Source organism: Balaenoptera musculus, chromosome 5 (genome assembly GCF_009873245.2).
Source record: "Balaenoptera musculus isolate JJ_BM4_2016_0621 chromosome 5, mBalMus1.pri.v3, whole genome shotgun sequence".
Taxonomy (NCBI): Eukaryota; Metazoa; Chordata; class Mammalia; order Artiodactyla; family Balaenopteridae; genus Balaenoptera; species Balaenoptera musculus.
In genome coordinates, this window is record NC_045789.1 from 140,010,069 (window position 1) to 140,029,747 (window position 19,679).

General features: G+C 58.8%; 1 protein-coding gene across 4 annotated transcripts in view; it reads right to left on the bottom strand.

Annotated features, from left to right (window-relative positions):
• Positions 1–6,298: 6,298 nt before the first annotated feature.
• The window catches only part of MAEA (macrophage erythroblast attacher, E3 ubiquitin ligase), a 30,548-nt gene continuing 17,167 nt past the window's right edge, over positions 6,299–19,679 (bottom strand). Inside the window, exons 3-10 of one of the 4 annotated variants that reach the window (XM_036852798.1) lie at positions 19,467–19,670; positions 15,571–15,693; positions 14,695–14,808; positions 12,090–12,166; positions 11,050–11,158; positions 7,959–8,092; positions 7,438–7,633; positions 6,299–7,181 (exon numbers count right to left, since the gene is read on the bottom strand). In XM_036852798.1, coding sequence (XP_036708693.1) covers positions 7,086–7,181; positions 7,438–7,633; positions 7,959–8,092; positions 11,050–11,158; positions 12,090–12,166; positions 14,695–14,808; positions 15,571–15,693; positions 19,467–19,670 — 1,053 coding nt within the window. In that variant the 3' untranslated portion in view covers positions 6,299–7,085. Of the gene's footprint in view, positions 7,182–7,437; positions 7,634–7,958; positions 8,093–9,367; positions 10,263–11,049; positions 11,159–12,089; positions 12,167–14,694; positions 14,809–15,570; positions 15,694–19,466; positions 19,671–19,679 lie in introns of those variants that run through there. The other 3 variants (XM_036852799.1, XM_036852800.1, XM_036852801.1) reach the window with 3 other exon arrangements.

Genomic DNA, 19,679 nt, shown 5'->3' on the forward strand with positions numbered 1-19,679 from the left:
AGGGATCTTAAACGCAGGACGCTGAGTGAAAGGAGGCCGTCAAAAAGAGCAAATGTGTGATGCCACTTAGACAAGACGTCCAGAAGAGGCAAACCCACAGCAGAGGGGAGGGAAGGGAAGCGCCTGCAGATGGGCACAGGGGTTCTTTCTTGGGGCGACAGACGTGACCTAGAATTAGAGGTGGTGGTTGCCCAGCCTCCTTACTGTATTAAAACGTTGAGTTGTACATTTTGAAAGGGTGGCTCTTGTGGTATGTGAATTACATCTCAATAAGTAGCTATTAAGAGAAAGGAAAAGAAAGAAGGAAAAAGACAAAAATGAATTAAAAAACGACACAAAAAAGAGAGAGGAAGTGGCCGCCCGCCCTCTCTGTGCCCAGACCTCAGGCCTCTGGTTTGCTCCAAGCAACCAAGAGCTGTTTCCCTTCTGCAGCTACAGGGTAACTGCTTCCTGACCTAACGAGCCCCGACTCTTGCCAGCTCCTCCCCAGCGCTGTGCGGGCCCCGACCCAGGCTGCCCAAGATGCTTGTGTGGCCCAGTCCAGCCTTGTGCCCGCACCACCTGAGCCACCTGCCCCCCGCCCTCTGGTGTCAGCTGATGGATGGTCGTCTGTCCTTCCACTCGCTCGGGCCAATGACCTTGGAGTCCCCCTGGACCCCTCTTCCTCTCACCCGACTCGGAAGTCCAGACAGGCCCACTTTCAGAACGTATTCAGAACCCGAGCACTTTCCGTTACCCACGGCCACCACCAGGTCCCTGCCACCATCCCCCTCAGCGGGTCACTGCAGTCACCTCTGCCCGCTCCGCCCTCAGACCCCTAGGGTCCATTCACCTTGCAGCAGCCAGAGGGACCCTCTAGAGGCTAAGGTCAGATCACGTCACCCTTTCGCCCCTGCAGTGGCTCCCATCCCAGAGCAAAGCAAAAGGTTTTATCAGCCCACGGGGCCTTCCTGGTCTGTGCCGGCCGCCCCACCTCCTCCCTCCTGCTCTCTGCTCATCCCTGCAGCCACGTCAGGCTTCCTGGAGCCACCCCAGCGCTTTCTCCTGCAGCCCCGCGCCTCCCTTGCTGTGATAAGCCTCCCTCACCACGCCCCCCGCCCGGCCTGCCTGCCCTTTTCTTAATCTCCTGTACTTTGTCCCACAGTACTTGCAGCTCTATCTCACACGCACAGGATTACAGGCTTGTAATCTTACTACTAGGTTATTGGGTTTTTTCCTCTTCTGCTCTCAGGACATATGCTCCATGAAAACAGGGCTCTTTGTCTTGTATCATGATGCCAGGCACACAGTAGGTGTTTCATACTTGTTGAATGTTGAATCAGTAAATAAAATTAGCCAAGCTGAAGTGTGGTGAGAACTAAAAAGATATTGTAAAACAACCAAACGGGATTTTTCAGGATGATAAACCCCAAGCAGCGTGAACATGAAGAAAACCACTCAAGGCACGTCATAGTCAAATTGTGGAAACCCAGGGACAAAGAAGCACCTTAAGAGCAGTCTGAGAGAAAAGGCATGTTGCGAAGATAAGAGAGCAGCAGATTTCTGGCCTGAAACAACACAAGCTCCAAGACAATGGAACAAAACCCTTGCAGCAGTAAAAAAAGAAGACACTGTTAACCTTGAATTGTATGTACAGTGAAATGTCCCCCCAGAACTAAACTAAGGTGAAATAAAATCATTTTCAGACAAATAAAAGCTGAGGGAATTCATCACCAGCAGATCTGTGGTGGAAGAAATGTTACAGGAAGGTCTTCAGAATTAAATCAGAATTTAATAATAAAAATATCTGGGAAATCTCCACGTATTTGGAAATTAGCCAACAGACACCTAAATGGTCTGTGGGTCACAGAAAAAAATCACAAGGGAAACTAAAATGTTTTGAACTGCATGAAAATGAAAACAACATTAAAATGTATGGGATGTTTATGTTAGAAATGAAAGGCCCCAAATCAGTTATCTAATCTTCCCCTCAAGAAGCTGGAAAAAGAACACTTAAACCCAAAATCAGCAGAAGGGAGAAAACAATAAAGAGCGGAAATCAAAGAAAAAAAACAGTCAAACAACAGGGGAAAATAATCCAAAAGGTGCTTCTTTGTAATAATCTATAAAATTGATAGAAATTCTGATTGATAGAAAACTGACTCTAGCTAGACTGATCAAGGAAAAAATAAGGAGAAGCAAATGACCAACAACGGGCATGAGAGGGCACATCACTACATGTCCTACAGACATTACAAAATAATAGAGTACGTTATAGTTGATGTGCTTAGCAAAGGTCTAGCAGAACAAATCCAGCAATACATTACGAGTATAACATACCAAGTGGGATTTATCTCAGGAATGCAAGGTTTGTTTAACCACTCAAAATCGAAGAATGTAATTCTCCATGACGACAGAATAAAGAAGAAATATCATATGGTAATTTACTTAGACAAACTAAAGAACATTTGACAAAATTCAACATCAGTTTATGGTAATAATTTTCAGGAGACCTCCTCAACCTCAGAAAGAACACCCAGGAAAACCTACAGCAAGCATCACCCTTAACAGTGAAAGAGAATGCTTTCCACCCAAGATTGGAAACAAGGCAACGATGTCCAGCCTCCTGTTTAGCCCTGAGCTGGCGGCTCTGGCTGGTACAAGAAGGGAAGAAAAAGAGAAGCAAGGCATGCGATTAGGAAGAAAGAAGTAAACTGTCTTTATTTACAGATGATACAATTGTGTACATAGAAAATTCCTTAAAATTTACCAAAAAGCTACTAAGATTAATGAGGCAGTTTAGCAAGGTCACAGGATACAAGGTCAATATACAAAATCACTCTATGTCGGTCTGTTACCATATTGGAAATATTGGAAAGGTAAATTTAAAGATTAAGTTTACAATAGCGTTAAAGATCATGAGATAATTAGGGTTAAATTAACAAAATATGTGCAAGGTATGTACACTGAAAACTACAAAATGTAAATGAGAGAAATGAAAGTAGATCTGAATAAATATGTGGAGAGACAGCCTGTGTTCATGGATTAGAAGACTCAGAGCTGCCGATTTTCAAGTCCCTGTTATGGACTGAATCAGGCCCCCCCCCCACCCCCCCGCAACCCATATCTCTGTGTGACTATTTGGAGGCAATTAAGGTTAAATGAGGTCATAAGGGTGGGGCCCCGATGCAGCAGGACCGGCGTCCTCCTGGGAGGACACGGAGAAGGCGCCGGACGGATGCGGTCTCACTAGGACCCAACTGCCATCACTAGGACCCAACTGCCAGCACCGTAGTCCTGGACCTCTGGCCTCCAGGACCGTGAGGAAATATCCTCCTGTCTCAGCCACCCAGCTTGAGCAGACTAAGACTGTCCTCAAATTGATCTTGAGATTCTACACAATTCCAGTTTAAATCCTAGCAGACTGTTTTTTTTTCCCGGTAGAATTTTACGAGCTGATTTTAAAATTTACATGGGGGTGCAAGGGAAGTAGAGCAGCTGACACCATCTTGAAAACCTAGAAAATAAGTAGAACAAAAGGGACTCGCACTCCCTGGGTTCAAGAATTCCATTAAAGTTCCAGTGACTGAGATGGAGTGTGGTGTGAGGACATCCAGAAGTGGACCCAGACAGAGAGAGTCGGGGGGTGGTTTTCCCAGCAAAGGAGCCACCATCATTCAATGGGGAGAAAGTCTTCTGATGTTGGAACAACAGGATAAACACACCGGGGAGAAATGACCCTCAACCTCTCCCTCATACCACACACACAGGTTAATTTGTGATGCATCACAGACCTAAACATAAAAGCTAACACTAAATCTTCTAGAAGATATGAGAATATCATTGTGATGTTGAGATAGGCAAGTATTTCGCAGAATACAAAAAGGCACTCACCATAAAAGAAGAAATTGATAAATTGAACTTCACTAAAATTAAAACCTCGGCTGATCAAATGACAGTGTCAATAAAGTGTATATACATATTTCTGACAAAGGGTCGGTAGCCAGAATATGTAATGAATCCCTACTAATTAAGATAACAGGTAATCCAACGAAAACGGGGCAGAAGTCTTGACAGCGTTATGACTAACCAGTCAGCGGGTAGTGAGGCAGACCCAGCCCAGGAAATGCAGAGCACAAACACACATAGAAAAGAATGAGGTGGGGCGCGTGGAGGGGTGTGGCTGTGTGGCCGCTCCAGGAAGTCCTTGGTGGCTGCGACCTTAAACACGTGACGACACCAGGACACAGGGACTCTACTTTCAGGTTTTTACCCAGGAGAGAAGAAGGAATGTCCAGAGACGGGGGTGCCAACGTCCCGGGAACCGCCCGCGTGTCCATGGCGGGGTGGACAGCCAGGCCAGGTGCGCATACAGAAGTAGCGGCCCACAGAGACCACGGGAGTTTCTGGGTGAGACGAGTCAGGGACCAAGAGCTCAGTCCGTGATTTGATTTTAGTGAAGGCGAAACTCACCTGAGTTACGAAAACCGGAGCGACGGCTGTGCGCAGGGCAAGCAGACAGTCTGGAGGGGCCGGGGGCGCTGGCCACCTGGGCCTGCTGGCTAATGTGTGTGAACATTTATTTAGCAAAACTCATCCAGCTGTTGACTTAAGATCTGTGTTTCCACACGTGCCATTTTCACAACTAAACAAGCCCACAGGGAGCCGGTGCTCACAGCCAGCAGCACGTGCAGCCCACGTGGAAGGCCGGGCGCCGGCGGCGGTGTGAGCGGGGCGGGGGGGTGGGGGCCCATGCCGGCCAGCCGTCTGTCTAGCAAAGGTAACACAAGACCGGCACTCCTCCCACAAAACACGTGTGTGTGTTCAGCAAAAGCCACGTACAAGAGCGCTCGGGGCAGGTTTATCTGGAAACAACCAAGTGTCCACCAGCGTGTGGACGGGAAGTCACCCTCCACACGTCCAGTGGGACGCTGCACACAGTGGAAAGGATGGGCTGCGCCTGCCCGTGGGCGAGCCACCCGGGGAGCCGACAGTAGGGTTGTTTTCACCGAGTCTGAGAACCGCTGAGCCACTCTCACCAAGAGCCACCGCTGCTGGAGCACTCGCCTGGGAAGGACCCGGGGGCAGCCCTGAGGGCCCGCTGGCCCTCGGGCCACACGCACGAGCACGCGTGCAGAAACTCATCCTCGTGCGTGTGCTCAGTTAAGACCTACTTCTACAGAAAGGAAAGGGCAGGAAGGCAGGCAGAGAGAATGGGGATGGGGCCAGCAGAGACCCCCACTGCCCCCTCCCTGGGTGCAGGCGGCGGCAAGGAGCCCATCGCCCCGCGGACAGCTCTGCCCCGCACCCCTGCGGAGCCGGGAGCCCACGTGTGCGCCGGGCCTGACTGGTGGCAGACGGGCACGGGGAGACCCCACTCAGACGGCACTGCCATCCTTGGCCCCCACTAAGCAGAGCACACAGCGACGACCTGGAGACCGTGGTCTCTGGGATGTGGACCCAGGGCACAGGGGTCGGCGTGGGCGCCTGGCAGAGGAGCAGAGAGCTGGGACCAAGGCCGGAAGCCACAGCGGCCAGCACCCAGCAAGAAGCCCGGGCGGGCCAAGGGTCGGGGAAGCACAGCAGTGAGATCAGGAAGGAGGCCAAGGAACCCAGAGGGCTCGGCCGACATGGCAGAGAACAGGCGTGAGGGAGTGGTTAGCAGGGGCCACAGAACCCAGCGTCGGTCCTAGCAGGAAATGTCTGCAGGAGCGACGGGGGAGATTCGCAGCACAGAGCACGCCTGGGGCCAGGCGCTGGGGACCTGGGGGAGCAGATGGCCCTGCCCCGACCAAGCCAGAGTGGCCTCCAGCTGCTTCTGAGCCCCGTTTGGCCACAGTGACAGAAGGTGTGCGAATTAAGAAGAGGAATTTGCCAAAGGGAACTGGGCAGCTCCTGGACCGCAGGGGGCCGAAGCAGTGGGCAGGGGGAGGCCCCTCCACCAAGGCACGACCTGCTAGGCAGAGGGGCTCACGTGGTCGCCCGCATCCTAACCCTGAGCCCCCTTGCCGCGCCATCCCTGCCGAAGTTCAGCGGGGAGATCTGAGCAGTGGCCCCTCCTCCCAGCCTGGCACCTTCTCAGCAGGAGACACGCTCTGCTTCAGGTGCCTCAAATGACCCCCGAGGGACCCCCAGTTACCAGGTGCTGCTCGGGGGGCAGCGGTGAGGCTGAAGGGGCCCTGGGGCAGGACTCTGGGATGGAGCTCACGTGGGTGCAGCTCTCCACCAACCCAGGCCCCACCCTGGACCAGCGGCCAGGTGGCAGACACCGCCGGCGGGGTGGGATGTGCACGCAGAACAAGAAGTAGAAACGCTTTTATTCGCGTGTCTTACATTTACATTTTATTAGCTAATCAACATCAACATGCAAAAATAAGCGTTGAATACAAACCTCTACGATACAGTTTCGTGTAAACTACAATGGTTCATTTGATTTGAAAAGTCATCGGTGGTTACTTCAACTGAACTATTGGCTTCTGTAATGAATAGTGTTTAGAGCTAAAGTTACGGAGCCGTCGGCAAGGCCTCTGCAGACCCCGGTCCAGTGGATTTCCACGGATACATTCTCAGGCAGGAGATAAGGCGGCACGAGTGACATGACACTGAGCCTACACACATCCTAACACAGCCCCGTGGGCGCGGCTGCAGGCAGGCGGCGGTCCTGGAGGCCGGCCCCACCCGCGGCGCTGGCGTTTTGGCAGCAGCTCTACAGAGAAGTGACAGGGTCCCTCGTGGCACCGAGTCGCCGCAGGTCAGTCTGGCATGGCCACCAACGCTCCCGGGCCACGGCCGAGGACTAGCCCGTCCCCCGGGGTTCCTCGTTAGCAAAAGGGAGGGAACTGTGAGAACACGGGGAAGGAATCAGTTCCTATGGTGAAAGGTGCTAGCCTCCCTCCGCGTGGTCAGTCTTTAAAGAAGTTTCTCTGAAAGGTGAAAGCGCTTCAGAAGCGTCGAAGAGCTGACTTGTTACAAAATCAAGTACGAGCTTGTTAAATCTTATTTCTTCTCTTCCCAAGAGTGTTTGTCGTTGCTCACTGATCTTTGGTCGCAAGAAACAGAAAGGCAGGCAGGCAGGGGCCCGCAGCCGCCCGGGCGCGGCGACCCGCCTACATGATGTACACCTTCTCGGCCTGGGAGAAGTGGAAGACCTCTTTGGTTCTCGGGCAGACGACTTTATCATCCTGCCGGATAGAGAGCAGGGACTGAAAAGAAAGACCAAGCGCATTAAGACGGGCCAATATGGTTTAAATCAACGTTTCCGTGAGAGAAACCCACACAACCAAGTCTCGGGAAACAAGTCACTGCATTTCGCAAAAGCTACTTCCGGCAGGTACCCCTGCCACGAAGCCCTAAGCCTTCAGGGCCCAGCCCTGCTAGCCCCGCCCCACCCTCTGACCCCGCCCACTCTGCCTACAGGCCTCGCCCCCCCCCCCTCCGCAGCCCAGGCCCCGCCCTCACGTTGTAGCCGTAGACGTAGCCGTTGGGCAGCATCATGGGCGGGTTGTTCTCGTTCATGACGTCCCCCGAGATCTTGCAGACCAGGCGCGAGTTGGCGCAGTGCGCCATGGGCAGGGGCTGCGCCAGCTTGTTCAGGGAGCGGCTGCACACTGGGCAGTCGGGGCTCCGCGAGCTGCCGTCCTCCTTGTAGCACTGCCTGCGCGCGGGTTAAGGAGGGCGGGGGCCGGCCGAGGTTCTAGGGGGTCCCCCGGGCACCACGGGGGAGGCTGTTCCAGATGGCTCGATCCCTGGAGTTTGGGCAGGACCTGGAGGCGGCCCGGCTCAGGGCAGGTTTCCACTGGGCACCCCCTCCCCCAGTCTCAACACCGTGGGGCTGCAGCCCAATTAAGGCACGGCTCTGAAGTCGGGGGATGCAGCGCCCGCTCCAAGGTGGAGGACGAGCGTGCTAAGGAGCGGGGTCTTGGACGCCAGCCCCACACTAAGAGGGGCACACGGGGAGCCACTCCCAGCGCGAAGGATACGGTGTCTTTATGGCCGAGAGGCCGGCCTGCAGGGTGAGGGTGAACACGGAGTTGTTCCCCAGCTGGTGCAGCCGGTAGTTGTCGTACCGGAACTGCTGGATCAGCATCCGCCACCGGGCCGGGTCCAGCAGGTCCTGGAAGAAGCGGGGCAGAGTTGGGGTGACAACGGCAAACAAACGCGAATCTTCTTCCCTACAGATGAAAGGTGACGGGAGGAAGTCCCCCCACTAAGCCGCAGGCGGGCGGCTGGAGGGCAGCCTCGACTTCCGGCCCGCGGCGAGCCCACTGCCGACTCGCTTCCTGGGACACCGACTTGTTGGGAGGGGACTCGGACGCCCTGGAGCATGTGTCCTGTGGCCTCGAGACACGTCAAGGGCGTGGGGCTGAAAGGACAGCTCGGCATGGCGCGAGGTCCAGAGCCTCTTGCTAAGAGCGTTAAGGGCTGAAAGGAGAAGCCTTATTCCAGGAAACCACTTATTAGAAGAGAAGATTAAATCATGTCCATCCCTAAAACCACCCAGGTTTAGACTCAAGAAGAGAGCGCAGGAAGGGAGGGGGAAACACACAAACAAAAGCACAGTCAGAGGTTCTGTGTGAGCTCCTCAAGGGTCCTGGCGTACGGTACACATCACACTCCAACGTTTAAGAGATGCTTTTAATATTTCTTTTATCAAAGTCCACGGAGAATGAGGTCCACACCCAGGGGCTGGCACTGCCCAGTGCCAACTATGAGGCCCTGCGCAGCCTCTGCTACAGCCGCCTCTCAAAGCACTTCGTGCCGTTCCCGCCGTGACCCGTAGGGACACGCCTGTGACTTCCCACCACGAGGGACGAGGGTTTTGCTCCCTTAACCAGGCTGCTCTAGCACGTTTCAGGAGTATCTGGCCCCCTGCTCCTGCTTCCAGGACACTCCACTGTCCCAACTCTGTTTCTGAGTTTCCCGCACCCGAGATCCCCCGCTTGCTCTGAGCCGAGGTTCTCCTGTGTCATCTCGGTCTTCTCTGTTGTGCTGCTCAATCTGTCTGACCGACCTTCAGAGGTGGGAGGCTGTGTCGGCGCCAGTTGGAGAGCTCTGCCCCTGGGAGGGGTGGCCCGCCCTGGCGGCTGTGGCTTCTGCCCTGGCCCGGAGCCCATTCTGAGGCTCGGCCCCTCCTGTTCCACAAGGCCATGATGGCAGCACTCGCCTGGCTCTTTACAGCCCCTGCAAGGCCGCATCGGGAAGGGAAGGGATGCGCTCCACGCCCTCCTGAGCTGGACATCTTGCCCCCAACGGCAGGCGGGCCTTTCTTGCACTTCTAACAAATCTCCAGAGCAGGAAGAGCAAACGCTGTGACTTAAAACCTGAGTTTAGACCTGAAGATCTCTGTGACCTGCTGACTTACATTCCCAAACACTTTAGAAGGTGTGAGTTCAGTCAGGGCGAGAAGCTTCCAGCCACCTCCCGAAGGCCTGCACCACACACTCTGGGCGGCAGGGGCCGGGTCTGCAAGGGGCCCCACAGAACTCTGCGGGGCAGGCGGGGCTGCAGGGCAAACACTCAGGGCCTTGGACAGAGACAAGTTTCAAGGCCCGGAGCACAGCGCTGGTTCACCACACAAAGAAGGGGTTTTACCCTCTCCCTGCACACGCTGAAATGCTGAGGCCCAAGGCGATGGTCAGGGAGGCCCCCTGGGAGGGAATGAGGTCACGAGGGTGGAGCCTCATGAACGGGATTAGTGCCCCTCTAAGAAGAGCTTCCAAGGGGCTCCCGACCCTTCCGCCACGGGAGGACACAGCAGAAGTCGGGAATTGGGTGAGGGCCTCACCAGACCCCGCTGGCACCTGATCTTGGACTTCTAGCCTCCAGAACCGTTAGCAATACATTCTGCTGTTCACAAGCCCCCATCTGTGGTGTGTTGTTGCAGCCGCCAGAAGGGACTAAGACACAAACCGGCTACCGGAAGTGGATGCCTTAGGTAACAAATACCTAAACACGGGGGCGTGGCTTTGGAACTGGGCAGTGGGCAGCAGCTAAAAGCTTGGAGGCGATGCCAGACTGAACGGACCATTAAAAGGTGGGCCCAGGAGGAGGAGGGGAGAGCGGCAGGGAGCGCCCCAGGCTCCGCAGAGAGACCTAGGAGCTGTGGACCGTCAAGGCCACTGTGATGAGGCCTCAGACGGAACGAGGATCATGTTAGTGGGAACTGGAGGGGGGGGCTCCTTGTTACGAGGTGTGCCGAGCCTGGCCGAACTGTGCTCGTGGGCGTGGAGCTGTGGGTGACGAGCTGCCTCTGAGCAAAGTGCTGAAGGTGTAGCTTGTCTTCTCTTGAGTGTTTATAACAAAAACCAAGAAGAGAGGAATGACTTAAAGACAGAATCGTTCATCAAAAGGAAGCACAACTTCAGGATTTGCAAAACCCTGTTCACATTGTAAACACTGAGAAAGGCTGTTGAGGAGAGGAGACCAGTGGTGGGCGGCACCCAGAACTCAATGGGCCACCCCCAGGGAAAACAGCCAGTTTGAACCTCAGGGGAAGGAGACAGGAAGGAATGAAGGGGGGCTGTCAGACTTCTTAGGTTTTACAGGACGGGACTTGCGGTGTTTTTCCAAGAGAAGGGTCAAAGGTCATTAGGGCGGCCCCCAGGTTTCAAAAGGACCACAGCTGTGGGGGGTATGCCCCTGCCCAGACCCCACATGGACCCTCAAGGTCAAGGAGAGCCGCCCAAGGGGGAGGGACCAAGGGCAGATGTGCCCAGTGATCCTGGCGCAGGCAAGAGAAAGCAGATCAGGAACAAGCGAGGTCGGGAAAGACACTGGCAGAGCCGCGCAGAGGCCCCGGCCTGTCCAGCCCTGACCAGGCACTCCAGAGAGAGAGGCGCCCCCAGGGAGGGAAAGGGAGCGGTCAGGCACTTGGAGCTGCACTTTGCAGCTTTTCTGATTTAAGTTTTTTTTTTACCAGCATAATGGGAACAAGACGGGAAAAGTGACCCTGGGTCCCACGATCCAGGCCCAAGACGGGAAAGGAACAAGTCGTGCAGGGGCCACGCTCGACTGTGGCAGTGACTGCAGACCAGACCTTACGAGCGCCCAGGGCCCCCAGGCGCACCCTACCTTGTAGGGGGAGATGTGCGTGTCCGGTGGGAACGCCAGCATGCCCATGACCTGGCGGACCTCGTCCAGCTGGCTCCCTTCGGCCTGACTGAAGTGCTTTCTCGCGTGTCTGGAAAAGGACAGCGCGGCCTGTTGAAGTCTGCGCTCCCAGCGCCGGGAAGCTCGGCTCCGCGGGAGCTGCGGGATCCTGGGCCCCGCCCCCACCCAGACACGCGGAAAGCCTCGGTACTCAGGCACCCCCTCCTCAAGGGGACAGGGACGGGCTGCGAGGCACCAAGTACAGAATCCCACCTAGAAAACACCCAGAGGCAGTGCCTGAACGCAAACGGTACCTGCCCGAGCCCTTCCAGGTGACCCTGGGTGCCACGAACCGGGCGCAACGACATCCATGGCACCTGGATCCGACCCGCCCCTCCTCCCGCACAGCCCCTGGGGCTCCAGAGAGGGTCCAGCCTCGCGGCTCTGCAGTGACCCCCAGAACAGCCTCACTCGCGTCCACCGATCAGACCCCGGGCGCTGAGCCCTGGCTGTGCGGGTGGAAACAGCAGGAGGGGGCGGGGACCCCTGCCGCCACGCCTGCACCCCAGCCTCCTTCCCTGAGGCTCCCCGTGGAGAGCAAAACTGGCCCCGCCCACCCTCTAACCACCACATCCTGGGCTGGGAGCCCCCCAGCCCGGCGCCCCATGCCTCCAGGAGACGGAGCTCGGGGCGCGAGGCTGAAGCTGCAGCCGCGGGAGGACCGACACAGCTGCCCAGGGCCCTGTTGCCCTGGGGACGCTGCGCTCCCCGCTGCCCACAGCCTGACCTGGGACGGCCATTTGCTCCAGGAGCCACGACGGGAAGAGTGCGGTGGAGGCCTGGCCCTGTCGGGGGCGCCCGCGGCCTCACCCCCGCTCAGCAATGGGAGAGAAGCGGCCGTGCGTCCCTGGGCAGGGCCCAGCCAGCCAGAGAAGACCTGCCAGACACCCGCCCTGCCTGCCCCAACCCAGACCGGGAGGGGACCCGAAACGCCCGCCCCGGGAGTCAGGAGGAAGGCCTACCTCACGGCATCCAGCCTCTTGTTCTGCCGGATGAGCTCAATGAACTCCTGGATCCTGAGGCTGAACTCCAGGCAGCTCTGAGGGTGAAGACAAGACAATGGGCAGCTTAGACGGGGTCACCGGAGCCACGTGCCAGCTTGAGGCCACGCGCACAGCGACAGCCGCTCCGAGTCGCCAGGGAGGCAGGGCTGCCACTGAAACCGCGATCTCAATCCGCAGCCGTGGCTTTCTGGGCTCTGACGGGCTGGGGCCCGGCCCCTCCCAGCGCAGCCTCGGCCAAATGTGCCCCCGAGTGCGTCCCTGGGGCCAGGCCGGGGAGGGCAGGGAGGGCCGGCAGGCGGCGCCGGGGGCGAGAAGCAGCGTGGGCCGTCGGCAGCGCAGGGGGCGGCGGGTAACCGCACAGACACAGCGGCCCGGTTCCTGTAAGTCAGCGAGCGCGCGCCCTCCTCTACCCCCAGCCTCGCCGGCCAGCAGCCCCCAGCCACACGGGGCGCCTTCCACCACCAGGCGGCTCTGGAGCCAGGCCGCGGGGAGGCCTGGGTGCCAGGTGGGTGGGAGGGAGCGCTGGGCGGGGACCCTCAGGGTGGGGGCTGTGAGAGCTCCGGGAGAACGCTCCAGGCAGAGGGATGAACCAGTTCAGAGGCCCTGGGGGGCGGGGCCGGGCGCCTGGCCAGGACCAGGTGAAGGAGGCAGAGGTAGTGAGAGCCGGTCGGGGGCCGGGTCCTGGAAGAGGCAGGAGCCCCAGGATTTGCCGAGGGTGCGGGGGGGGCTGGGGCTGGGGCTGCTGTGCCAGGGGGTGGCCGTCTCCCAAAGGCGTCACCTGGGAGGCGTCAGTCCCAAAGCTCCACGGGAGACTCTGCGGGCGGCTAACAGGGCCCCAACCAGGGGGGTCGCTTGTATGGAAGCCCAGACTAACTTTGAAATCTTAGCGATGTCAATCCAATTGGGGCTAAAACCCCTGCGGTTGGGGGTAGAGGGCGAGCAGGCAAAATGAATTTCGTGACCTAAGGTGAAAAACCTGGATTATTTTACAAAAGAAGTAATTTAGATGATCACATCTCGAACATGGTTTCCACCAGAGACAGAATACGTGGAATTAACAGAATAGGACGCAAACCTCACTGTCACTGCCACAGCGCCCAGGTTGCAAGATGGCGGGAACGGTGCTCTACGCCTGACGCTTCAACTCAAGTTTGCCAACCCCGCGACTCCCCACCCAAGCCCCGGCGTGCACACTGCGTTCTGGGGAAGCGCCTGGGTCGGACCCTGGGAGGACACCCTCCACAGAGCCCCCAGCCCCGCCCCCGGGACACGGGGTGGAGGCCGGGCTGACTTGACCGCCGGACCGCGCTGCCCAGGGCGTCCGAGGCACGGCAGAGATGCAGAGAGCCACTTACCTGGTGCCCACACATCCACCCCACAGGTGCTCAGGGAAGGCGGTCTCCCAGCCCGAGCCCCCCTCCCTGCCCTCTGCACGGGGGACTAAGCCCTGGGCAGCAGTCTGTCCTGACCCCCGACTGGGTGGGGTAGGGCGCGGGCGGCCTGGCAGGTGCCGCACAAACCAGTGAAGAGGACACGGCCCCTTCAGAGGCCAGACCCGCAGGGCCGAGAGGGGGAGCAGCGGGGAGAGGCCCCGCCTGCCTCCGGGGGCCCGGTGACTGCTTCTGCTTGGGGCCGCCGGTGGATGTGCAGCCGAGGAGCGTTACGGGTACACGCTGGGTCACAGCTTTACACAACTGACACGTGGAAATGTGTTTCGTTATTTACGGTGGCTCTTTGCTCTCCAGGTTAACCTTCAAACAGTCCGCTGAGAGGGAAGCACACACGCAGGCGTTCACACTCGCCGTGGACGGCCGGCTACGATCTGGGTGACGTCATGTGCTGCTGGCTGAACACGCCCCGTGCTGTCTGAGAAAGGCGTGGCGTTCTCCCATTTATGACCCCTTCCGAGTTGGCAGACACGCAGCACACACGCTGCTGCCTCTGTTAGCCTGACGTGTCCAGAGACCCAGGTCAACTCCGGAGACTTTCCTTGCTGCGCCTACCCTTGGAAGTTTTTCTCAACTGCGGGAAACGTGGGTCTGAGTTTCTTTTCTCGTCTAGAATCTCATCACTGATCTGAGGGATCCCTGGCATCTGGCACGGGCACCCCTGACCCCCCGCCCCAGCTCCCTCCCCTCCGCGGCCTGCAAGTGTGATCAAGTGCAGGAGCTCATGTGTGCCCAACACGTGTACGAACTGTACACTGACTGCGTACTGACGTGTTCAGACGCTCTTTTGTACTGAGCACGTTCTGGTGTCGTCAGCTTGTCCTCCAAACGCACTTCTGGACGACTACGTATGCTCCTTCAAGTTACATGGCGAGGTCACAGGCCTGTGCCATCCGTGGATTCGGTCCCTGCCAGCCCACCCCCTGGTAGCTGCAAGGCCCCCGCTTTGACCCGGCCCACGTGGTGTGCCCTGGCCAAGCAGCAGTGTTCTCTGGGAGGGAACAGGGCTTGCAGAAACCGCCTGTCGCGACCGAGGCCTATTTTCCTTCTGCCCGGGTTCCCAGCGAGCGCACAGCCGTGGGGGTGGAGCAGGAGAGCGGGCGCGTGTTACATACCAATTCTGGCTTTCCTTTTATGCTTTCCATACCAAGGTCCTCACTCTCTTTAGGGGAGCCACTGGCCACTCTACTTTTCCGTCCCGTCTTCGCGTCGTGCTCGCTTTGGCGGCCCTGAGTGGCAGAGAGTGTCACCCTTGGCTGGTGACTACGTGCACACGACAAGCTCAGCGGGGCGGGGTTAGCGGCACTCAGTTTAGAACACAGAAGACAACGTTTTTCTGACAGAGGCAGGAAAGGTTAATACAATCAAGCATTCCTGCAAGCCCTAAGGCAATGACACCTTTCAGTAAGCATGTTTAAATTCTGCAATTTATGTTTAAGTGCCTATTTTTGAAGCTGCTTGTGGGTCTCAAGAAAGGCTGTATTGGAGAATACCCCAGCCTGGAACTCTGCACCCTGGCAGGCGGGTACCCGCTCCCACCGGCTTCCCCACGTGTGTGGGGGCCGACCCGGCGCCAACCCCCCGCAGCGGCCACGCGCAGCGCGAGCCCGGTCAACACCTCGTGCCTTTAGAACCTCGTGCTCAGAACTTCTGTCCAAACCGTAATGCAGAGGGGCTGCACTTTTCAGGGATTTTACCTAAAACCCAAACGCCACCCCCAATAAAACCCCAAGACCCACACCAAACCCAATAACCCTCCACTATGAATCAGAACCCCAGAACTCTGAACCGACAGGTGAAAGGACTTTGGCTCTACTGCAGGTGGTGAAGCTGCCTCCCCACCCTGCAAGCTCTGCCCAGGCGCGCCCTGCCCCCTCCAAGAGCCCTGTCAGGTGCAGCCCCGCCCCTCCAGGAGCCCCGCCCAGGCGCAGCCCCGCCCACGTGCAGCCCCCGCCCCTCCAGGAGCCCCGCCCAGGCGCAGCCCCGCACACCTTCATCTTTCGCAGCCGGGACTTGTTGTCGTGGCACCAGGCCAGGCAGGTGGCCGTTTCGCGCCTCTCCAGGGACTCCTCCACCTCTTTGGCTGTCAGGAACATCTCAATGTTCACTAAGTCCTGCAGGGAAGGAAGCACTGGCTCAGAGCACGGGACCCTGGACCCGCCCAAGGCCGGCCCGACACAGCACCCGCTGCCCAGCAGTCTCATCTTATAGGAGCACCCCCGCCCCCTGCCGGGGCAGCCCCTCCGCGGGCCGGGTCTGCACAGCAGGCAGGCCTGCGCCCCAGTTAGATGCTGGCTCCCAGGCCCCCCGAGAGCCCAGGCCCTGCCAGAACCTGGGGCCCTGAAGGGCAGAGGTCTGCCCCCCGTCACCTCTCAGGGCAGACACGGAGACCCCAGCAGTCCATACTCTCACTTTCTGTGTTTTGCTCTGCAGATTGATTTCAAGTTTAGATTTTTGAGAAGGGGCTGCAGGGTGGTTAGGGGCTGCAACTCTCTGCCCTCCATTGTCTGCTCCCCTCTCTCCGTCCCTGAGGCCTGGCAATCTGGGAGGGCAGGCCAAGTGCAGCTGCATCTGCTGGGCTGGAGGATCCCAGTAGGGCCAGGGACCCGCGGCAACGAACCCACCAACTCAAGTGCACACCTGCTGCAGTCAAGGGGGCTCTGTGTGGTGCCAGGAAGTGCAAGGCCCCCAGCAAGAGGTTGGGTTACAGCCAGCAAGAAGGACCTCCCTGGTCACACACGGCAAGGTGAAGAATGCTCAGACATCACAAAAGGAGGGGGGTCATTAGAAGAAAACAAAAATTTCAAAAGGTAAATCTCTCTTCCATCTGGAACAGACTCGAGCAGAAAACATCAGTGAAGATCCTTTTCTCAGTTACCAGGTGAAACACCCAACACAAACATCCCTGGAACCCCGTGTCTCCAGAGTCCCCACTCAGGCCTCACGGGCTGCTGGGCACTGCAGAGCACAGGACAAGAGAGCTTTCTCACCCACACTCTCTCGACCAAGGTCTACCACGGCAAAGCAAGCCAGGAGCTCGCCACCGAACTTCCGTACCCAGGCACCAGGGCCACGTCAAGCTCCCTGCGGGAGCTGTGCTGCAAAAGGACAGAGTCCTACTGGTGGATGCAGCGTTAAGGTGCAGGCTTTTAAGTAAGAGACACCTATTCTATTTCAAGAGAGTCACTGAATGCATACAGCTAATGATGCTGCAGTGAAAACCAGGCATTTACAGCAAAATTAACAAGAAGAAATAATCGAGTACAGTTACTTGGCAACAAGGCGGCGCCCATGGACCAGCTAGCTCCAGAAGCATCTCCTGCGGAACCAAATGGGTCAAGGGCAGAAGAGCAGCTGACCAGAGGGCCCGGGGTGCGCTCCTGTTGTGGGGGGGCACACTGGAGATGCCCTGTCAGCTTTCCAGCTCCTGCACAGCCGCTCCAGACAGCGGGCAGGTCAGGGCGGCCACGCAAGGGCGGCTCTACTCGCATCCTCAGTAGGGACGGCGGCTGGGCCCGCAGGAAGTGCCCCCAACCTCCCCGTCCTGACTGCCGATTACGGAACAGGACCCGGTCAGACAGGGCTGGGAGTGTGGCGGGCCGAGCGCCACGGCCACTGCTCCTCCCGGCTGCCACCTGGCGTTGCCCTGCGGGGAGCTCTGACGAGGAGATGCCCCGTGGCTGCTGCAACCAGGACTCACTAATCCAGTTCTCTGCTCACCGCCCTCACTGGAGAGGTGGGCTGCTTTCTCGTGCCGCTTCCTTGGCCATTTCTCCACTGTCTTCTTTCTCCTGAACCCTTCCGACTGGGCAAAGGCCAGGCCCCCAGACGACATTCTAGTCTTTCTTCTCTCTCATTTCCCGTCTTTTCCAGTTCTGCTCTAAATTCCAAGAAGTGGCCTCTCCTGCCTGCACCCCCCGGCATCCTGGGTCTTTTCAGGTCTTTCCTTTCCTGCTGACGGTCCTCTGACATCCTCGGGCCCTCAGTTATGGGAGCCACAGTGAAGATGTTAAACCAGCCGGCGGGAGGTGGGCCAGAGTGAGCGCCACGCACAGTCCGCGCCCGGGAGGCGCAAGCATGGAAGCTGCTGACGCAGGAACCAGCGGACCCCACCGGGCGATCCTCCCTTCTGGGCCGTCTGCGTAGCCCGCACTCCCCCTCCTCGTGGTGTCTTTTGATGAAAAGAAGTTCTTAACATTAAGGAGTCCCAGCTGCAGCCTCTTCCTTGGAGGCCTCGCCCAACCCCAAGGCCACGAGGACGTCCTCCTGCATCTGCTTCTGAAAGAGACTTGGATTTCTGCGCTCTGTGTGAAGCTGGGGGCTCCTGTGGCAACCCCCTTCCAGGACTGTCTCCTCGACGAGGTGCATGCCAAACTTCTGGGGCTGCGACCTTCCTCTGAGGACCGCCAGCCCCTCCCCCGCCGCCCTCCCATCCCTCTTGGCACCTCTGCAGACACGTCACCTTCACCAAATCTCGTCTGGCTTCGTGCTTCTCCCCTCTACGAGGCGCACGTTTGGGGGCCAGGAGGCGTGGGGAGCTCGTGCCTCACCAGCCACTGCAGGTGTGCGTGGCCACGCCCTCGCAGGTGCAGGGGAGGGGGCGCGCGGGAGTGAAGCCTGATGCCCGCCGCAGATGGACGGGCCGGGCCAGGAATGTGAGGCTAGGAGAGCCCGGCGGTCAGAAGCTGGCCGTGCTGGGCAGGGGAGGGAGGGGTGGGGAGAGCAGGCACCAGGGACCACTGGGCACCGAGCTGAGACCGGTGGCCCTGCCGTCCACAGCAGGAGCCTGGGCACGCGGCACACGCAGCTCCAGGGAGCTGCCCGGGGCTGGGGTGCAAGAGTGAGGAGCCCCCGTCCCCAGCCCCACTGCACGAGTGTGTCAGCCACGTCGAAGGAAAGGCCTGGGGCTGGAACTAGACAGGGACGTGGACACAGCAGGAAGTGGGGCCAGGGCGCACAGCCAGGACCTGTGGATGCCGGCGTGGGGGTGACAGCACGATGCTGCCAGGGACCCAAGGCCACCTGCCGGGACAGGGGGCATGGCTCAGGCTGGGGTTTCGAGCTGCCAGGGCTGAGCCCCTCGACCCAGGGTGGGAGCCACGCACACACAGGTGACATTTAAGCCATGCCAGGGGATGGGACTGGCGGGCGGGGGGGGGGCAGGTGGGCCCCAGGTGGCCAGCAGTGCTCAGACTGAGAACTTAAGGGTGAGGAGGGGCAGAACCAGTGGGTCCCGAGCGTGTGGCAGAGGAGCAGGCTGAGACGGGACCCCACGTGGAGACGAGGGAGACACCGCCGTCCACACGGGTTCTGCCGCCAGAGGCTCCAGTCAACACAGGACGCGGACAGGGTCGGGTGGCCACGCACTCTGGTCTGAGCAGCCCGAGCAACTGTTCCTTGCCCCCCCGCCCCCCCAGTGAAGGCTGCCCTCGGGACACCAGGGTACCACTGCCCCCAGCCACGCCGCCCCAAAGGCCAGAGAAAGGTGCAGGCCGACCTGCAGAGGCCCGGCGGGGGGTGGTGACAGCCCCCTTCACCACTGGCCAGCAGCCCAGGGTATTGAGCACTTCCACACCTGCACCCCCGGGGCCACCACACACGGACAGATGGAAAACGTGCCTGACCCCAGAGAAAGGCGTCACCCCCAGGAGAACGGTCACAGGACGCGCCTGGCGGCAGGAAAGCGGGCAGCGGTGGGGGGAGGGGTCCCCGTCCACACTCTTGCTCCTCGCAACGCGTGCAGACCACTGCGGCAGGTGCAACGCACCCCTAGAGCCGTCACGGGCGGGAGGGGCCCTCCCGGCTCAGGACGCACGAATGGCCGAGTGGAGCCTCCACGCAGGGCCGGGAAGCCCGTGGCCCTGGGAACCCGCAGCCCCGCGCCCACCTCGATGCCACTCTGGCGCGCCAGCTTCACAGCCGTGTTGTAGTAGCCACAGCGCAGCAAGTGCTCCACCATCATGCGGTCCATGCGCTTCCTCTTCCACACACTGGCCGCTGCTGGCTGGTCGCTGCTGTGCTCCTTGAGGTGCTCGATCCGGCGCTTGCACAGCTTGGCGCTCTCATCCTCTGCCTGGATGGACTCCACCGCCTGTGGCAC